The sequence below is a fragment of the Pholis gunnellus genome, assembly GCF_910591455.1.
Source record: "Pholis gunnellus genome assembly, chromosome: 18".
Taxonomy (NCBI): domain Eukaryota; kingdom Metazoa; phylum Chordata; class Actinopteri; order Perciformes; family Pholidae; genus Pholis; species Pholis gunnellus.
In genome coordinates this window covers 8,813,498-8,835,387 of record NC_136545.1, presented here as the reverse complement: position 1 = coordinate 8,835,387, position 21,890 = coordinate 8,813,498, and the positions used below count along the sequence as shown (strand labels likewise).

The following is a 21,890-nucleotide window of genomic DNA, read 5'->3' as shown; positions in this document are numbered from 1 at the left end:
ACGCCCTACAACAGTCCACGTGTCCGAATCCAATCAACTCCTGCTACTTAAGAGAGGAGCTCCACCTGATGTCGTCCACGGTATTTCATCGTTAATCGAATGTCGTATGATTTGTTGGTATTTGATCATTCAAATATCTGACAAATCACACTAAACTATAACACAGAATCCAATACTATGACATCACTTGTGACTGTAAATCGCTCTCGCCTGTCGTGCTTTGCTGCGAGTACCGGCAGCTAACGGACAAGTGCAGGGAGAGCAGTGAGTCATACCACTCTGTTCACAAGAGCCCCATTTTCTGCCTTCATCTTGTGTGATGTATGTCTGCAAGTGCGTGTGTGTGTGTGTGTGTGAGTAAGGGAGGGGGAAACAGAGACAACGGCTGAGTGAGACAAGTAAGAAATATGCCCGTCTGCAGCATAATTCATTGTGTATAGGAGGGAGTATAGTTTGGTGTGTGTGTGAGAGAGCAGCGAAGAGAACAAAGTAGGTTTGTTGCGAAGGACAAAAGCATCTTTCTGAGACACGGGCCTATAGCGGATTACAGAGACGGCGGGCAGCATTAACAGCATAGCTCACGTTTCATACAAGTTACACACTCGAGGCCTTATTCACACTGCAGCTGAACATGTTCAAGCTCACATTGGACATGTTATTGTTGCTGGGATAAGTTAAATGAAATATTTAATACAGCATTAATATTGCTACATGTTTATATATGTAATTTAACTGTAACTGTGAAACTTTATCTTCTGTCTGCTTTTTACTGTCTATTTTTATGCTATTTTATTAAACATAAACTGGGTTTTCCTTGAGAATAGTTTCACAATATGTGTTGACTTCCAGTCTTCTCCTTTAGATGCGATGTGGGTGAAAGCAATTAGAGAACATGTTTTATTTTAGCTGCTAGCTGCTTCAAACTGTTGGTGACATCTGAAATGAATCTACTTTTAGGTTATGCACGTGAGCTATGAGCAGTTCAACCAGAAAGGTACTTTTTGTTTTTAGAAAGTGACACGAGAAGGACTTTCATAGGCCTGGAGAGGCAAAAAGTATCAAGTTCATCAAAATAATTTTAGATAAATTAAATAAACAAATCATTTTTACATTTTTTTGTTGTTTATTCTTATTCTTTTGAATCATCGGATGACTCCAAATATACTCCAAATGTCATATTCTTTACAAAAAATATAGCACACAGATTAATAAAAGAACAATGTGGTATTACAGTGGAGATAAAATACTAAGTAACGTTAAAAGAAGTTCGACACTAACCCATACGTCAAACCATTAGACAACATTAAAAAAAGGAATTGAACAATTATGCACTTACACGACTATGACAGACAAATGCAAACAATATGTATTGTAGTATAATCTGTCACTTCAATATTAACAAATACAATTATAATATATATAATTTTATGTTTCATGTGATATAGGCACAGAACAACTCTCGTTTGGTTTATGATTCATGTGCTAGAAATCATTCAGGTTACGAAGGTTATTTAAAATGTAGGCGTGCGATCTCAAACGCCTTCTGGCAACATTTACATGTGACTCAGATGGTGTGTGTATCACTGCCAACTGCTTTCAAAAATAACCAGTTTAGTGCGTGTGTGTGTGTGTGTGTGTGTGTGTGTGTGTGTGTGTGTGAGACTTGCATACTAAAGTCAGTGTCAGTATGACGAACTGTTGCTAAGCAGTGGCGGTTGCTAGGTGGTGGAAGGGGGAGGGGAGACAGGTTTGCAGTTAGGTATTGAATCTGAAGGCTTACCTCTGCGTACGTGTGTGCACGTGTGTGCACGTGTGTGCACGTGTGTGTGTGTGTGTGTGTGTTCCCTTGGATTTACGTGGTTTAAATATTGATATTGCGGAGTGGGGGGGGGGGAATGCAATTTCTACCAAACAAGCGCTGCAGTTTTGGAGGAAATTTAAATTTTTGTTCACAGTAAACTCCACCACGGGAGAAGGGACGGTGTATCTCTATTCGACCTATAAGCAGTATCTCATGTCTAAGACAGATTCAGTTGGGAAAAGAGTTTCATGTTCTGGATCTGGTGAATCTTTTTGGCCTAAATGACTCATTAAAAAAACAGACAAAAAAAAAAAATGCTGTCTAGCAGTGTCAAGATTCAGCAATAGGAGAATGATTATGAGTCATCTAGTTTGTGTTTTGTTGCAGATTCCTCAAGCAAAGCTGCCGAATATCTGGCAGAGGAACACAGAGTGAGACCAGCACACTCCTCGGCTTTCCCCAGGACGATTACTCTATCATATGCAGCGGGGGGGGGGGGGGGGGGGGGGGGGGCCTCTGCTGGCTTCCCTCTGGGGCATATTTTGCCTCGAGCTAGTTTTTAGTGCTTATATGTATTTCTTTGTCCCCCCCCCCCCCCCCCCCCCGAACTTATCAGCAGCTACATCACTAAACATACTGTGCATCCCTAGCTGGTGTCGCTCCTGTCAGATGTGGTGTGATCGAGTCGGGTAAAGGAGACGGTGGGGTGGTTGGCCGGGCGAGACACGGGCAGCCATTTGTACTCAAGGTCCTGTGATGGAGGGTCCAAACACCAGTCGTAGTTCTTTAACAGGTACATGCACGCTTCCTGGGAGCAAAACAAGAAAAGAAAGATTTTTCTGTAGAAAAATAAAAACGAAAAACTTACTTTCTGCCTGATGATATTTAGAGTGAAGAGCAGTGGGGGTGGCAGTGAAAATGTCCTAATTTTATAGCATTGCAAAGACAAAATGTTGAACCGGGAGGCACTTGGCAGAGCGAGAGCCTCCGCCAACGCTTGTAAAAAAAAAAAAAAAAAGTCAAACTTGTGAAGCTACAGCCTCCATAACACTTGTTGTGTTTGTTTGTATGTTGACTTCCAGATTTCAAAGTAGGAATGCAACGCAACACCTTTCCGCAGCCAAGTGGAAACAGAACATTAGGTCATTGGGGCTCAAACACTTTCTTGATATCTGTGCTAATTTGATCATCTAACAGAGAGTGTAGTTTTCAAATTTCCCCGATTAACATTACACTCTCATTTCCAGTCTACTATTCTACATACTAAGTGCACTCAGAGCTCCATGGCTGGCAGCATTCCCCCATTGATGGAAACCCGGCCACCGAGCAGACCAATCGCATTCACCAGTAACAGCCAGTTGCGCTGCCTCCCTCCACTTTGTGAATGAAGATTTCCCTGATAGAGGGGGAGGAGCCGGATGAATAAACAGGGATGGAGTAGGCTAAGGGAGGAAAGAAGAAGAGGGAATTGGGGAAGGATGATGATGGTGAGGGTGGGTGTGGGAGGAAGGAGGAAAGGGGAAGGATGAAGCAAGGTGGCGATGACTCACATCTCTGACCTAGATCCCTGTGGTCTCATTTTTACTCTGGTCACACCCTCTTATATATGTATGTGTGTGTGTGTGTGTGGTGGTATGTGCAAGTGGTCAGTCTGCTGAGAGCCAATCAGACACACTCCTAAGCTAGCAGACGGAGGAGCAGGGTTGACCCCGTGGGTACGGATGACATCATGTGTCTGAATTCATTCAGTGAATGTCAAAATATAATATTCATCAACATATAGGAGTGAGATAAGGAACTAGACTGGATTTAAAATATAAATAGTTATATATATATATAAATATATAGATATAGACATGCAGAATGCATAGAGAGAGAGAGATGATTGCTCATTGTCCATTTGGAGAGCGAGAGTATGAGAGCAATGTACTGCCTACCTACCTTATCCCATTCATGCCACTTTTTTAAACAATAAAAAGCAAGAAGCCGCTGGATATCTACAATCAGTAATCTAGTTTTAGATAATGAAACCTGATTGTCCTGCTGAACAATAAGGGGAGCTGAATGAGGAGAGAGAAGATCATTGAACTGCTTTGAGCATTTCACCCGGGCTCCATTCAATCAGACCCAATAATTACAAAGACTCATGTGTGTGTGTGTGTGTGGGATTGAGTCATACCTAGCATTTGCATTAACGATAGCTTTCAGTAACACATCGTGTTGCCGTTTTTGCTCTTCACTAATCTCAGACATATAGATTCTGTTTTAGTGACTGTAATCTACCAGCGTAGGTTAAATAGGTTAAGTAACGTATATTAAGTGGATTAGTTTGACTCAACGGACGTGAGCTGCTGAGATAAGCCTGTCATTAGTTGACTGGTGGAATCTGCTTCCTTCCCTCCCACAAACACACCACAACTAGCATAAGTGCATAACAGCCTTATATCCAGCTTTAGGACACGTAACGCATTTAAAACCCTTTTAAGGGTATCTAGTTTCAAAAGGAGTCACCTGGAAACACAATATTTTCAACCAAATCATGGAGCTAGCTTAATTATCTAGTTAGCTACAGGTGATAAAAACTGCAAGTCCAAATCGCCAGCCACAGGCCAGAAATGAGAAGCTTGTCTTTGTGTACCACTGTGTGAAAATCATGGACCTATTATTCAAAAATTACAAAACAATGCGATGGTAGATGCTCCCATTATCAATGTATCAATGCTATGCAAGTACACAGTAAAAGCTTACAACAGTTACTGAGTACGGTCGGGATTTGGTAAGTGTCACTTCATTGATTGTAACAAAATTATGAAATAATCCATCCTTTTATCATATGTTTTGAACCTACACAAAGGTTTGTCTGTGATAACTGAAAAGAAGAGGGAATCCTTCCATTTAGTTTCGCACGTTTCCAATTAAAACCTTGGTGATCCACCAGCTCGCTGTGGTTGTTTTCAGGTTGGCGTCACCCTCCAAGGCTCACAACACATACATAGACACAGCTGATTCCAGAGGTAACATCCCCACATGGGAAATAAATATCTGTGCCTTCCTGTCTTCACACCTGGAACATGTCTTGTTCTTGTTCTTTCCACAGGCTGTGTATGCATGCATGTGTGTGTGTGTGTGTGTGTGTGTGTCTCCTGAGTATAGGCAATGGTGGCTATGGTGAGGGCTGCCGTGGGGACTGGCAGGTGGTTTAAACAGGACAGTCTGTACCTGAGCTCTCCGTCTGTTATCACTAATAAACACACACACACACACACACACACACACACACACACACACAGCTAAGCATTTCATCATTTCCATGAGGAGTGCTCATGGTTCAGCTCTCTCTCTGTCTCTTTGTTCTTTGTTTATATGCCATATTATGTCAGTCAGACAGTTACAGTACAGTAGTTCCATCTTGGTTGCAAATGTGTTCTCCCATTAGAGAACACATTCACTCATAATGCAAAAGATTAGTGATAGTGGTTGAAATCAGTTTTTTAAATGGCTTTTTTCTCAGCTCAAGTAAGGTTTTACAAACATACAACCACAATATAAAATATAAAATTCACAATAGAAAGAGTCATAATTGAGCTCGTTTGTGAAACTGTTGACACCTCGAACTGCAGAGGTGTCTTTTAAACTGGTGGTCTATGGGGAAATGCTTTTTGGGGCACAGGCCTTTTTCACTGCAATACTGGTGAGAAAAAAATTGGAGTAGCTGCGGATCCAGTTTTTATTATGACTGCATGCAAATTACTCAACATCTCAGGATTTTTAATTCTTCATTGTGTCTGTTTTTTTCATTACACGCAACCTTCCATACATCTTTGACCTCCTTAGCTCAAAAAGAAGACAATTCTAAAGACTATGACACTGAGGAGTGGACATGTATTTATGTGTTTGTAGATGGAAGTGTGATGAGCAAAGAAATAGAGTCACCTTCAGGAAGAAATCATTAAGTTTAGTTCCAATGCAGCTTCTGGGCCCGTTGCCGAAGGAACACAGGAAGTGCTCCTGGCCTGCATTCCTGCACATACAAAAACATAGTTACATGTTAACACAGAGGGCTGTGCAATACAGTTCCATTTCAGTAGATATTGATCATTTTATTTACATTACAATCCTCATTTTTAATGAAAAGGTTGAATTTAACCACTTTATTACCTAGTTAACCACCTTACTTTGAATGTGTCAGATATAGACCGTGACTGACGACATGTTGCGTACTCCAAAGGGTGGAAGCGGCTATAGTGATAAAATAAATTATTGCCCAGGCCTCGTTACACACAAATCCAAAATGCGTGCAAAGAAATCAGAGAAGCAGAAACCAATATTCTAACAAGCTTCAATAATTGGAGGAACAAAAAACTTATAAATCCGAGTGCTAAGCCTGTATTGTTGAACAAGACAGCATTTGAATTCCATTCATAGTCTGTCCCTCGGCAGAATAATGACCACTTCATGCCTCTGTTGCGTGCATATAACAAAGCTGTCATAGAATGCGCTGTTAGCCGCGGGATGATCATCCGATGTGACATCAGATGATGATCCGATGGCGACGACATGATGGAAACATGTCATGTCTCTCAACCAATGAGATGACCTGAATGGTGGCCAGAGGTCACCGATCATATCAGTAAACCTCGTTCATTTAGAAATACGCACAGCAATGCACTGCTTGTGTTTCACTTGTAATCTGGAACATAGTAAGATACTGTCTGTTCCAGATATGTGTCTGTTCATATATTTATGGGTTTATTTGCATTTTACACTGATTTTTGGAGACTTCTATCACTGCCATCAATATTTTTAGCCATTCTATCTGCAGTGTCGGTCTGTCCACCACGTTCCTGATTGAAATATCTCAATAACTGTTACATTTATTGCTATGCAAGTAATTAGAAAATGTTAGCATGCTAACATGCTAAACTAAGATGGTGGACGTGGTATGAACGGATCCAATTCTGTCAAAGCGAGACAACATGCAGAGTCTCTAAACAAAACGGTTGAAGTCATCGACCATGTTGAATGCAATGCCTTCGTAATAAAACATTTGCAAATACAATTGTTTTTGAATATTTAAAATAAATCAATGTTTGCTAGCTTGCAGTCTTTTTTCACAGCTTTTGCGGGCACATTGCAACGCTCCTTTGCGCGTCACCCTCCACAGTCGATCAGCAGAATAGCATTAAAACCGGCGGCAGGAATGTGTAGCATGCGTGATACAAAACAAACAGGAATCTCCATAGTGCTACTAGTGGTCAGAAATTCTGAACTGAAAATGCATCTTTGAACAACACCTAGCTTGTTCCAGCTGATTTCGGGCCTCTCGAAATCTCGTTGACTAAACTGAGAGGTGGGCGATAACACAAGGCGGGCCTGAATCATTGAAACATCTCGACACGTGTCGTCGGTCTGACTCTCTTTGCCATACCTGCTGTAACATTACAATTTCTCCAAAAAAAAAAAACATAGAGATACTGGTCGTTTCCAGCCGTCAGGTTTGTCAACAGACTGCTAATGCAGGACGTTTCTCCCCATCTCACCACTAATGCATCCTGTCTTCCTGAAACCTGAGCTCTGATTAAAGGCAAACAGGAAGCATTAGTGGTGTGTGTAGTCTGGGTCCAGTGTGTGTGAGAGGCTTTGTGTGTGTGTGTGTGTGAGAGAGAGTTAGAGACAGAGAGAGAAGGGAGAATATTAGTGTTCTCTGCAGCATCTGTCTAATGGTCTAATGGTACTTCTAGGCCCATCCTGAACCAGCAAGACGTGTCGTGTACAATGCAGTAACACTGAGACAGGAAGAGAGAGAGAGGAAGTCTTACCAAGCAGTCCGGCTGAAGTCCATATTAAATATGCTCAATAGATGGGAAATAAATCAGAGAGGTATAATCTCGTGAACAGTATAATTAATTGTTCTACTCTAAAGTGTAGAGAAACGCCATGACTGAGCTCTGAGGCCGAGATGGCATATCATTCATCCAGTTAGCTTTCATAAAGAAATAGATGTGATGTTGCGCCCGTTGATGACTTTTGCCCACAATCAGCAAAACAGTTGACCAACCAGAGCTTAATAGGCGGGATTAAGAAAGAGGACATCATGTGCTTTCATAGCCAGTCAGCTATCTAGCTACATTCATGAAAGATAGCACACATCAATGCAGCCGTTTCAGTTATGTTAATGAGAAATAAGCCACCGATCAACATATTTCCATAATTCTTCCGACTGACGCTTCCATGTAAACTAAAAAGGACTTTGGTAGGAAGTATAAATCACTCAACAAACTAATTGAACTAGCTAACATGTTTAAGAATGCAATTTTTCCTATAATAAGTACTGTACCGCAAACTTTTAGTGAACTATAGAAATGACTAAAACATCCAATCTACTATCAAAACTATGGTTTGAATGAACGGAGTAATACCTACGTCTATTTGTCCATTAATACCCAGACCAAAACAAACCTCAGTTATCTTCAGGGACTTGTATTTCTCAGTATTCATACACATTTCTTGAAATGGGGAAAACTCTAAACCCGCAATACAAACCAATACTTAAGATTTGCTAATAATTTCCACTTCAAAAGAAAACTGATGCATGTCAGCGTGTATGTAGACGAGCAGGAAACCCCCTGTTCTCAGACTTATCTAAAACCAGCAACACAACCCACTGCGGTAGCTCAGATTTGTATCTGTGTTTGGTAGCGTTTCCGATTCATTTGTCTACGGGCCGGAGCTTGTGTGGGCGTCTGGCTGATAGGACGTTAACTTGCCAGCTCGACCGTTTGCTTCCAAATGGAAAAGCACACAAACACACAAGCTGACGATACAGTATGTCCTGGGACACACAGCGGACAATATACGCAATTATCGCACAAAAACACACACACACACACACACACACGCAAACAGATGATGTGGTTAAACTGTAGTTATTGTAGTTGGGCAGGACTGCAGCCATTAAATTACACGGCCAGGTGGCAAGGAAAGGAGCCAGGCAACTATCAAGGCAGACCGGAAAATAGTCTCCAGGAAGACTGACGGATGGAGATGCAGAGAAAAAGACAGGTAGGAGGAAAGAGAAACAGACCGGAAGATAAATAGAGGATTAGAAGGGTAAATACAGTCAACACGCAGAGAGACAAAAATACAGTTACATCCTGAGGGAAGTTCACTAGTTTGAGCAGCAATTAAGACACACACACACACACACACACACACACACACACGCCAAGTATACACGTATTGAATCTCCTACACCTATAATTATCTCTCAGCACCAAGTCAAGCGGGTCACAAATGCAGTATGTAGTTTCATATTCATAAAAAGGCTTAACACCTTCCTAAAACCTAGTTTTTAATAAACAACACAAACGTGAATAACTATTTGTGATAAATAGGCTGGGGAGTCATTTTTAGCGGGTGAATTCGGTGCACTAGTGAGAATTTTTGGCAGCAACAGGGTGTGTGTGTGTGTGTGTGTGTGGGACCAACTCAAAATAAACTGCAGTACTGAGGCAGTTCATTGTAATGAAGAGAGAGATCCACGGCACAGCAAAGATGGAGGAGCTACAGATCTGTGTCTGGTTAGGCTACACGGACAATTCTTGTCGACAAGAATAAGTATTTGTTGGTTTTAGTCTTCATGGGATATCGTAAGTATTTTATGGACAACATTTCAGGCCCCTACATTGTACAATTTTTTGATGGTATATTTTTTATGTTTGCTCGATTTGACATCATATTGTCTCAAGGAAAATCTCCTCTGACTCATTCGTCAACCCCATCTCATCCTGCAGAACAGGATGTACACACACACACACACACACACACACACACATACACAAGACCACACAGGGAATCCCCATTGGTAAAAACCGGTATGAGGTGGACAGTTACCATGGCAGCAGTTACCTGTCTATTCATTCATGAAGGGTTGCTTTTACGTTCACTTCAGTCCATTTTAAATGGCACCCATTACTTAGTTAGCATTGTGTTATGCACAAGCCGATCATCACATTGTCACAATAATCTGGTTTTAACTCATTTTGTCCTTTTGTTATTGTAGTGAAAGGTCACATACAATAGAGACTATTTTAGCGAATTAATGGTGTAACTATAAAGATTAGGAAGGAGGTAAAAGAACATATCTAAATATACCCGTACCTACCGTTCCACGGTCACCCAGTGGACATTTCTGTTGTAGAAAACATAAAATTACAATAGAATGGTAAACTGGTATACACGGCTAAATCCTCACATCCACAGAAAATACACTGAGACATTGAGAGTTTGTCTATAAAAAAAACCAAATCCTTCGTCATTTCTTGATGATCGTGGTCGAAGCGGCAAAACAGAGCGGATAAAAAAAAAAAAATGCTTTAACTGTTGCTATTAGACATGTGTGTGCCTGTATTTTATTTGTCTTCATTGAGTTAAACTGTCAGTTCCACTAAAAGGGATTTTATAACGGTGGATATATTTAACGGATGGGGGGGGGGGGGGGGAGCCCCACACTCAAAGACATTTCATTTTAGAGGAATCACCCTCTTTTTGTTCCGAGAGACACACACACAGAAAAAAAAAAGAAGCAAGATATGATCGTCTCTGACTCATTTTCTGTATACCATCCCACTCCACAGGGCATCATCCCCCACCCTGCACACACACACACACACACACACACACACACACACACACACACAGAGAGAGGGAATCCCTATTGGTAAAGACAGTGTCAGATGACTAGTTTCCATGGCAGCAGCTCCCTACATACATACATTCATAGATCCCCCCCCCCCCCCCCCATCTCCCCCCTCTGCTCTGTCGCCTGAATGAACAAGCATGAATGAGAATAAACAGGTGAATGGAGGAAGTGGATGAATGAAAAACGGTTGACTGTGAGAGTGAACTGGTGAAGGAGCCAGATCAGGTTACATTTTCACCAGAGCAGGTAGAGAGATAGAGAGGAGCGGCCGTATACAACCTGATTTTACAACATAGAATAATAAAGCAAACTGCAGTGTAGACCCCAAGACCAAATATATTACTAGTTAGCTTTGTGTGGAGGGATTTATACGACAAAATGAATCTGTTATTTTCATTTATTTATTTAGAGCAGACACGATTTTGGTCCCAACCTGCCCTACATTCAGGACTTATACAGCTCCAGAGATAGGAAAGGGGGCAGGATCACTGTCCAATATAAATGTAAGTATGTAAGTAAGTGTGAATACACTGTATAGTAATCATTCCATATTAGATTGAGCATCCTTTGCACTCTGCACCATTGTCTTAGTGTTTTAAAAATGTCATTGTTTTCTTTCTCTCATATTCATCAACAGCTGTCAGATCTGATGTGTTGGCCATAAACCAGCAGCCTCGTGTCACTGTTACCACTTTTAGCTTCTCTTCCTCATTTCTTCACCACTAACTCTGATAGAAATCATGCATTTTACAGAAATCTGTCCATTACCTCTTTTTCATACAGCCATCAATAGAAATGAATCCATCATCCATTTGATTTCTCTTCTGTTTAGTATAATTCATTTTTATTTCTTCTTTTGTTTTTAATGAAAATGGCGTTTCCTGCTGCATTTCCTCGACCCTTAATGTGTCAATGCACTGACAGCTTCCTCCCTCTTCCTCCATCTAATGGTCAGTGTGTTTGTGTGTGTGTGTGCATGTGTGTCAGCGTATGATACCACAGTTAACTGTTAACACAGGTAGGATGTGTGAACAGAGCTGCACACAAGACTGTATTTAATTTTTTCAACCATTTCAGGATAAGCCACTTATTATATGGACACAAAAATGTCACAGGTTCAGTTTCCAGAGATAGTAAATGAGAAAATCCCTTGAACAATAACCTGCATCATTCTGCCGCTTTTTCACGTTTTGAGAAGAAGTGACTTACTCAAAATTTAAATTTTGTTGACACGTTTGTGAAACGTTTCAACTTTATAGAGATTTTAGACTGTCGTTTGAGAAAGAGCAGATTTGCTTTGCATTATATGGTGTTACAATACCCACAGAAAGACAATATACAGCACATAATTAATCCGTTCCTCCTTGAGTCCAATTTGATGTTTGTGCCAGATGTAATTGAATTCCCTCCAGGTGTTCCTGAAGATATCGCTTTCACAAGAATGGGACAGACGTACGGTCACAGTAACCTTGACCTTTGTCCACCAACATCTAAACAGTTTATCCTCGAGTACGAGTGGACATTTGTGCCAAATTTGATAAATGACCTCCATGCGTTCCGTCGCGGCACGCTAAACTAACTTTGAAACTCCTAACTGTAAGGAGGGAGCAGCTAGGACACTTGAAGGATCACCGTGTAGGATTTAGTGACATCTAGCAGCGAGGTGGCAGATTGCAACATACTGATTCCCCCAAAACCCTCTATTCCAAGTGTGTAGGATAAACTACGCTATCAGGTGCAATTTGCGGCACAAAATTCAAGCTGCCACAAACGTGAAAGGCACCTCTCTAGAACCAGTGTTTGGTTTCTCCATTCAGGGCTACTGTAGAAACATGGCCGCGCAACATGTGCAACATGTGCAACATGGCGGGCTCCGTGGAAGAGGACCCGCCCCTTATGTAGATATGAAGGGCTCATTCTAAGCTAACGATTCCTATTTTGAGGTGATTATACCCTAACGAAAACATAATAATGAAAATGATATTCATACATTTCTGCCAGAAGATCACAATCCTACACATTGCTTCTTTAAGTCTGTTTCCGCAACGAGGTCTAAGCTTAATAAACAAAGACTTAAAGACAAATCTAAGATCCTTACTTTCCGTTCCATCTCTCTGGCAGGAAGTTGTCCGGCTCCTGGAAAACCTCGGGGTCGCGGTGGACGGAATGGCTGATATAGATCAAACCATAGTCCTTTGGGACGGAAAACCCTGCGAGCGTGGAGTCCTACACATACACAAGGGGGAGAAATCACATTGTCATATCTCATCATAATTAAATGACAAAGCGCCGAGTGAATCCTGCTTCACATCTACAACGGCTATGTATTTTAGAAATTGTGGATTTTGAAAGTAGTGACATACGACGAGAACAAAATGTGAGCTGGGAACACTGCAGTGACGCAACTTTAGGAACACGCTATTAATACCCATTTGAACCAAAATGAATGGGAGACTTCTTCAACACTGATGTTTGGCTCGAATTGTGAATTGCAGTTCCATTTTAAACAAAAGCCCCGGTGAAAGGAGCCACCTTGGGGCAAAAAGACCACTTACCCAAAGACCCAATTGTTGCCCTTTTAATTCACCTATTCACTACATCCATTAGTAGCTGCACTAATGGACTACCACAGAACAGGATCACCGTTTCCGTTTCCTCTCCCCCTCTTTCTCATTTTTCTTTCACTGCTGGAGTGGAAAATCTTTTACAATTCTCCCAGTTCTCACTGAGAGACGCCTCTGCCATTGCAGTTCATTTCTCGGTCGCACATGCACGCACGCACGCATGCACGCACTAACCCTGAAAACGATTGCATATCTTAGTTCCACCTGGATGGAGCATCTACTTTTTCCACCCAATTGTGAATACTAATAATCTCTCTCTTTCTTACACACCTACCTGCACACATAAACATCTCATCAACATCGTTTCACTCTGGATCCATGCAGCACTTGTCTCCTGCTTTTCTTTGTATTAGCATTGTGTTTGAAGTCGGCAAATTATTTGCCTGGGATAGGGGGTAACTGCTTCTGCTTGAGTTCCTTGTTAATTATTCAATATAAAAAAAATCCATGAAAGCATAGGCTAGGATTTCATGGACATCTGCCATACATCTCTACATTGAATTCAACTTAAAAAGTATAATATACAAGACTTCAGAGAGTTCCTGTCAGGATGCCATATTAGCACTTTTACAGTGGCAATTTGTTACTACCTAACTTGCAAGTCGTCGTCAAAAGAGCTACTTTTATACTAGCGACAAAAATAATCTAGTCAATTTGAGTCAGCATAGATATTCTAGTATTCTTTCCTCCCCCAATACTAACTAATCCATCTTGCAAAAACACATTATCTTTGAGTTCTTTCGTCTCTTATGTTCTCCAGAACGCCCACGCGTCGTGACCCCGCGTCCCACTGAGGCCGTTGGGAATCAAAGAGTACTGATTCGTTTCCCAGAAGTGACAAATTACTTTCCGCTCGGCCTCACAGTGCCACCAGCACACATCAATCCCACTGCCAAACCCTACACCCCCCCCCCCCCCCCCCCCCAACACACGATCATTTCCTTCCGGGAAAGCGGAGCCAATCAATAGCAGAGATGGATCAATGCCTCCGATTGAGCTGTTGCATAAGGCAGTTTGATGAGGTCATAATGATAAACACAGCCGATGCGGAAGGAGGGTGGAGGCAGCCCTCGGAGTAAGCAGCCGGCCAATCAAGAGACAGGGAGTACATTTGGGATTCTATTGGCTGACCTGATCAAACCTGAGAGCACTTGTTTTAATGAATGAAAATGGATGTTGTAACATATACAGTAGGCCAACGGGATATAACACGGTCACATGTCCAGCACACAGGTTTACTCAACAATGGATAGATAATAAGTCACCAGTTTACGAAGCAAGTGGAAATAATGGCTGCATGGAACAATTTAGAATAAACAAATGATGTACAACATAATAGAAACACCTAATAAAACAGGCCTGCAGTAAATACCAGTTCAATGAATTCCAGTTGCATGCCTCTGTAACGACATATCATGCTGCCATTAAAACGCATATGCTGCTCAATGCAAAGAAGCTCATGTGCTTCTTGTCCAGCCCCTGTATCTCTTCGTACTGTTCAGTAAACACAAGAGAGAGGACAGTGACAGCAGAGCAGACTTCCAACTATAGGAATGTGTCGCCATCTAGAGGAGAGGAGTGCAACACGGCAAACAGAATCCTAGACTACAGGAACATGAACCTATAAAAAAGCTACAACAATGACTTTCATATATCCTTGAAAGAGTACAAACATGAAAGACATTTCACACAACAGTGTATATCAGCACAGGGTTTACTTAGGAGGGAATTGAGTTACCCTGCAATGGTAAGACCTTGAAACTCTTTTTTTTAAACGGCAGCCTATTGTAAAACCTCCAAACAAAAAGGTTTTGCATAAAGATAGGATTTTTTCTTCATATTTATCACTGTAAGTTGTAAAATGCTAAAATACCATATTCAATGGGTTAAACTTATGTTTGCTCTCTATATTGCTTATAATTTTAACGATCCAGGGATTTGAAGCTACTCCTACTTTTGTACTGATTGTTAAGATGTTTAAGGCAACTATATATATATATATACACACTAAGTACAGCAGCCGAGAATGGACATGCTAGCTACTTTTTACCGTTATGTCGAGATCAAAAGTTAATTATTTCATTATCTTGAGAACTAGATAAAAAAAGATAATCAAAACATATATAAATACATAAGATACATTTTATTATGTTTACTAGAAGTATAAAACATGTTACCTTACCTTACCTGTTCTCTTATAAACTAAAAAGATAACATTTTATCAATTTGGAGATATTGCAAAGTAAAAGTGCTACATTTATACCAATAATCATATTAATCATATTAATCTTATTACCAAATGGATAGAGTCCTATTTCATTTGGATCTGAAAATCCGTCCCTATGAACAAATCTGTGATTTATAATGACTTTAGAGACGAGAAGGTCGACACCGAATCTCTCATTTAAAACACAAGATAAGAAATACCCAACACTCATTCAGTGCTTATTAATGAATAGGATGCAACCCAGTCCTACCTGATCAGCTATTCTGCGTCCACCAATGAAAGGAGGCCAAAGTCTCTGAACCTCCAGCAGCACTGTGTGCAGGTAATCAGGGTCTTCCAACGCTCGCCGACGGGTCTTCTCATGAACACGGGGAAAGGTTTTGGTTTGTAAATCATATTTAAAAGCAGAAACAACTGGGAAAGAAAAAGTTTTAATTCAAAGAAATGCCTTTTTCTGTTAGATACTCTATGTTATCAAATTCTTACGCTACAAAGCCTGTGTACATTTTGAATCACACCTACATTTGCCACCTCTGCACATCTGACTGCTTACATGATTAATGTGTACTGAAGATGTGTATTGTTTTCTTGCATCTGGTTGCTGTTTTGTCTCATCAACACACACAATGTTGTCTGTGTTCGTATACCTGTTGGTTTCCACTGAGCGCCAGTGTGAAGGAGGTGAGCAGCGACGCCAGCGCTTTGGGGATCAGAGCTGAGATGAACAGCAGGAGATGCTGGGAGGCAGAGCTGGAGTCGGGCAGCGGCAAAGAACCGAGCGTGCCGACAAAACTAGAGCCGCGGAGAGGAGAGAGCAACATTGAGATTACGGTTCCACATCAACAACATCATCAGTAATAAAAAGCATGGGAGCCATAATCAGAGATCAACAGCCTCTACTAGAGAGCTTTACGCATAAGAATATCAATGCAAAGCGCAAACGTCACCACAGTATTCAGGGGGAAGTGTTGCTGTATTTCAAAGGCATAACAAAACATATAACCTGAACCAATAGGATTTGAGAGTAGCAAAAGGTTGCGAAAGATCACCCATTAGGTGACCCAAAAGCCCGGCCGAGAGACCAAGCAGATCATCATCAAATCAAAGTTCATCATTACTCAATGTCATAAAAAAAAGGAGACAGAAGTCGGGACACTAGCCAGGCAAACAAAGAACGCAGACTTATGGAGGCAGGGATCAGACAAAACGGTGGAATGGAGTCCAAGGCTCAGGCGGAGAGTCATGCGGGCAAGCAAACAGGCCGGCAGGAAAGACGGTATTTTATTTTGAAGAACTTCCAGAAATGTACTTAATTAAGTTAGTTTAACGAATTTGTATTTAACTAAACTACATTTTTTTTGTGCAACAATCTAACAGAAACATAAGTACTGGCAAGTCTTCAGCAGACATAAACAAGAGGTAGAAGCTCTGCTTTTGAGAATGATTGTAAAATGAATACTGCTGTGTGTGTCTGTGTACAAGATAAAGATATAAAAGACAGAGAGAGACACTGACAGGGGAAATAGAGAAGCAGTGGGGTGGTTCCTTCCGTCTCTACTAGGAACTGTGTGTGTGTGTGTGTGTGTGCGATCCTGCGTTTGTGTGTATCAGACAGAGAAAAAGAGGTACAAAGACAAATGCAGTCTCACCCCTGTGTGTCATTCTCCAGTTTGTCTTTGATGATTTCCATCAGTCTGTCTCGGGCGTCCATAGCGGTGGAGAAACCCGACGACCACAGAGGAACTTTCACATTGACCGGAGCGGAGATCAGACCTGCAGGGGCACGAGAGGAGTCGGTCAGGAAAGATACAAAGAAGTGCAAAAACACACACACACAATGTATCATATTTACTGAGCTGAATTAAAAGGGGAAGTGGAAGATTTTTGCAATACTATTGTAGTATTGCAAAACAACAGAGCTGAAAAACATACGTCTGGAAAACATAAAGAAAAAAATGTCAGAGTGAGTTTGTAACAATAGCAGTGCTGCAGTTAAATAAAAGACAATTTTGGAGCAGTGTAAAGGGGTCAGGGGCACCCCTGCACTTGTGCGTCTATACTTGGCTGTATAAAGGACTGTTGGTTTTTGTGCTTTGTGTGTGTAAACAGCATATTTGTGTGCCCCTACCATGCCAGTGCTGGGTGCACAGCTGCATGATTTCCTGGAAGAGTTCAGGTTGCTCTTCTGCTCGTACGTTCAGAAAAAGGCCCAACACCAACTCTGTCCCCAAACGCTTAAAGGCAGAATACACACACTGTGGCTGGCCACTATACACACACACACACACACACACACACACACACACACACACACACACAGATCACATATCAAATAAATAAAATAAATACATATCTACCACACATCATGTTGCTGGTGTTATTGCGTATCTATATGTCTTTTATATTTTAGTTTCGCTTTTTTTTATTGATCGCAACTGCTGGCATGATCCTCTTGGCAGAGATAATGACACATGTACGTGCTTTGAGTGCTGGAGGTTTATGTGACGTGTTACCTGAGAGAGAGGTCCTTCAGACAGCGCTCACACACACTGTTGAGTGAAAGAAACACAGACAGTCACACGCACTACTCAGACCAGATGAAGTCACTAAATATGTCCTGGCAGTGCATTTTGAGACATTGTGCTCATTGTGACAATAACATAGGGCTACATTCACTTGTTATTCAAGCATTTTAAATATTATATTACACACTATGTCATTATTTTAGGGATTTTTCGCTCCATAGAACAGAGAGGCGGTCACTTCTTGCTAAAGAAGCCTTTGACTTGGACGGACACAATGTTGCAGCAATACAGACTTTTCAGGCCGTGTCACGAATGTCGTTGCCACTATTTGTATCCATTGCACAAGAGACTTAAAAAGAATGTGTAATTACACAACTAGAGTAAACATGCCAACTCAACTCAAGTCTGAAGAACCCTGTGGCTCTCCAGCTCATAAAATACATAGCAACACACATATTATACGAATGACATTCCTTTCCCTACCTGGTGATGTAATCATTAGATGATTTCAAGCAACTTCCTGTGAACAGGCTGGTGAGAGACAGACGGAGAAGACACGCCTCCTCACCTAAAACGCACAGATACAAGTTACTCGTGTTTACTGCTCCGTGAATTTGAGCATCATCAGTGCCTGCGTCTTGGAAAGAATTATTTTGTTGCTTTTTTTCTTGTCTTATTACACCTTATGTATAACATACATATCTGCCGTTTGTGTGTGCATGTGTTTACCGTTAGTGGTGACCAAGGTGTCTCCATACATGTTGGTCATCAAATCAGTCGGATCCTTCAGAAACACGTTGGACTTGTCTGAAACACACAACATCAACTTTATTACAAACACATATATATATACGTACTACACAAAACAAACCGACACACTGTGGGGGGAGATAGATGGAAGTGTAACAGTATCCAGTTTTAACGTAATAAAACACCAGGATTCAATTATGCATGAAAATCCTCTTATCAAATGCATGGGGGGGCGGGGCTAACACCTCAACACAGTGTGCTACTATATTTGTCATTTTCAGTTATACGTTCAGATTCTAACATGAGGTGTTCTTGTTCATCGTTATTAGAAAATGTAATGACATTTATACTGCACTGAGGAGTTTGGAATGTACATTTATATTTTATATTGCTCAGACTATGGCACTATACAGGTATTAAAAACAAATGTTTTGGTGTATCAGTATATAGTACTGGCACCAATATCTAAACATTTCAAATAAACGTCCTTGTTTAAAAGCTGTGTCTAATTAAAAACTTCATAATAGTTCTAGAATAAGATGCGTTGTACTTTAACGTGAGTTGAACTATATTTGATATACTTCAATCTCATTTGAATAGTTCTCCTGAAACCTCTTTTAATATGTATAACTTATGTTGACATTACAATTAGGAGAGTAATTATTATATCATAACGGTATCATGTTTCATTTTACATTGACGGGTAGCAGACTACACCCTCTCTCCCACTTCTCATGTAACATCACGAGTGTCTCCCATGATCAGACTAATCCCTGGGGTGAATTTTCCTCCAAATAAGGGGAAGTTTCCTTTTGTTCCTTTGCCTGAGAGCAGAATCTGAGGAGACAAGGTCACTGTGAGCTCACTATAAACGCTAATTCCCCTGTAAGATACATTTGCACACCAGCAAAGTGTCACATCTAACACAAATGACCAATGATTCCCTAAGCAGAGGGACTACACAATATATTAGTCAACATTGAAGTAATACTGGTGTTTGTAGTCATTGGGGATAAAACATGCAGCTTTACTGCTGAACTCCACGATGCGCGCGCTCACCTGTTGCGTCCACACACACACACACACACACACACACACATAGATACAAGTGTGTATAAACACACAACCGTGCGCAGACAACATACCGCACAGCAGCTCTCTCATCCCCTGCACGGAGCAGACGAAGGCGGTCGGTCTATTCAGCACGCGGGACTGAAACACTCTGCTCCGGTGTTTCTCGAGCCTCTTCCGGCAGAAAATCACCGGATCCCGGTAGAACTCCAGCGACTTGTCCCCGAGCACCGGCACACCGGCATTTCCTGGTAGTTTAGCCATTCAAGGTCCAACGTTGGAGACGCACTTTCGCTTGAACAAGAATGAATTGGTTCACCAGGTGGATTCAGCGTCAGTGACCCCCTTTTGACGACACAGGTCGAGCGTGAATGCCGCTGTCATCGCCCGCTAATCATTTTTTAATCCGCGTGGCTCTACCTGTGTGTCAAATTACTGCTATCTCATTGTCGTCACGGTTCTCTCTGAGGTAATCGGACGTGTCTGTAGCGCAGGGTGACGCGTTCAGGGGATGTCCGACATTTGGCCTCACATTGCCTTACTGTTTGCTCTCATTGCTACTGCTGCAGTTTCACTTCTGTTGCCAGGCTACTCTGCTACAACAGCTATGTGGTGACACCACCGTAGCGTGATCGTCTGCATAATGGGCGAGGTGGTGTTTTGGCTAATATTAAAGGGCCAGGACAGGTCATTCAGGTTTTGTTCAAGTTTGCCTCAATGCACCAATCATCACTCAGGGATTTTGTTGTTAAATTTTTGTTCTTTGTTTTGTATGAACATGTGCTTTTGCAGACCCGTGTACGTGTTCTGCTTAATCATCACTTGTTCCCAAACCAATTGACAGGACTTTGTGCACGAGACCCACATTGTTTAATATTAAATACATAACACATTCTGGAATAAATGAGCACATGAATCAATGCAGATAAAATATGAATAAGTAAAAAAAGTATGTTACATGACAGATGCAGGATTTAAATTGTAAGACGCTTTCAAGGCCAAATAATTAATATTATACTGCTGTTAATGCAACGTCTGCTGCTACTACCTCTAATAGTGCTAAGGGGCCTAAACAGATGACAGAGCAATGCAAACAAATAAATAAAAAAATAAAAGTCTTTTGTGTTTTTTGACTTAAACATGTCCACCTCCTGTGGTGAACTGATTATTGTCTCTCAGTAACAGAGGGGAAGTCTCTGTATTAGGACATTGCACCCCTGTGATAAACATGCCGGCTGGTTGAGGGGCAACAGCAAGGCATACTTTAGCATGAGGAAGTGTCCCAGCAGCCACGAGCATTGGGGGAGACGGGTGAATCCCTTGCAAGACCACTGCAAGATCCTGCTTGCCTTACCTGATAGTGAGCAGCAAGGATAGTGCAGATGCAGAAGTGTAGGTTAGTCCTTCCAGAGGCGTGGTGGACTGAGATTCGGTTATAGCAGGGTTGGGAACCCAACATGTGGGAGTGAGAGTGACGGTTGCTGTGGTAGAAATAACCTGTGTGAAAAAGGAAAACATGTAGTGTCGCAAGACTGTGACAAGACTGCATGGTATGTAACAGAATGTCAACATGGCATGGTAATTATGTTATTATTAAATGTAAATAAGCAGCATTTAGCGCAACAATCAACCAGAGTCGAACAAGATGCTTTAATACAACACGCAGGACTATCATTACATGAATATTATGTCAGTCAAACAAATATAGAATGAAACCCACAAACACGATTCTGGGCTTTAGTAAACTGTGACTCTTTCAAGCACACCGGCCCCCCTTTCACAAGCTACCGGTGCGCGCTGAGGGCAGCTACTGACACTCTTTGTCGCTCAACTGGCTATGCGCACACATTAATGCTGCTTTTACACCAACGACATTATATGTGAACATGTGGATTGCAATTAATTAAAGCAGTCATCGGCCATTTTAACGGGGTATATGAGGCCTGCTGCCAGTGCTGAAGCTTGTGCGTGGCGTGACATCATTTTCAAGTTGTTTTCTTCACCCACTCTCGTTAGCAAGGCAGTACCGGAGCATAAAGCAAAACACCAGGAAGAGCACCAGGCTTTGAAGCCAATTTCCATAAGGGCCAAACCGTGGAATTACAACTTCCGCGTCCGTATGTGACGCCATTGGCCCCCAAAATACTCCCCCCCAATAAACTTACATTGGGATAGAGAAATTAGTAACTCA

The 21,890-nt window shown here is 41.5% G+C and overlaps 1 protein-coding gene across 1 annotated transcript; it reads right to left on the bottom strand.

Annotated features, from left to right (window-relative positions):
• Nucleotides 1-2,426: 2,426 nt before the first annotated feature.
• On the bottom strand, nucleotides 2,427-20,235 carry LOC306710497 (uncharacterized protein). Its single transcript, XM_079179087.1, has 11 exons — nucleotides 19,774-20,235; nucleotides 18,608-18,685; nucleotides 18,362-18,446; nucleotides 17,867-17,902; nucleotides 17,482-17,621; nucleotides 17,003-17,126; nucleotides 16,001-16,145; nucleotides 15,604-15,708; nucleotides 12,601-12,728; nucleotides 5,735-5,822; nucleotides 2,427-2,609 (listed from the first exon to the last, which is right to left on the bottom strand). The coding sequence occupies exons 1-11, from the start codon at nucleotides 19,961-19,963 to the stop codon at nucleotides 2,448-2,450; spliced, it is 1,281 nt and encodes a 426-aa protein (XP_079035213.1). The 5' UTR covers nucleotides 19,964-20,235; the 3' UTR covers nucleotides 2,427-2,447.
• Between the last annotated feature and the right edge of the window lie 1,655 nt (nucleotides 20,236-21,890).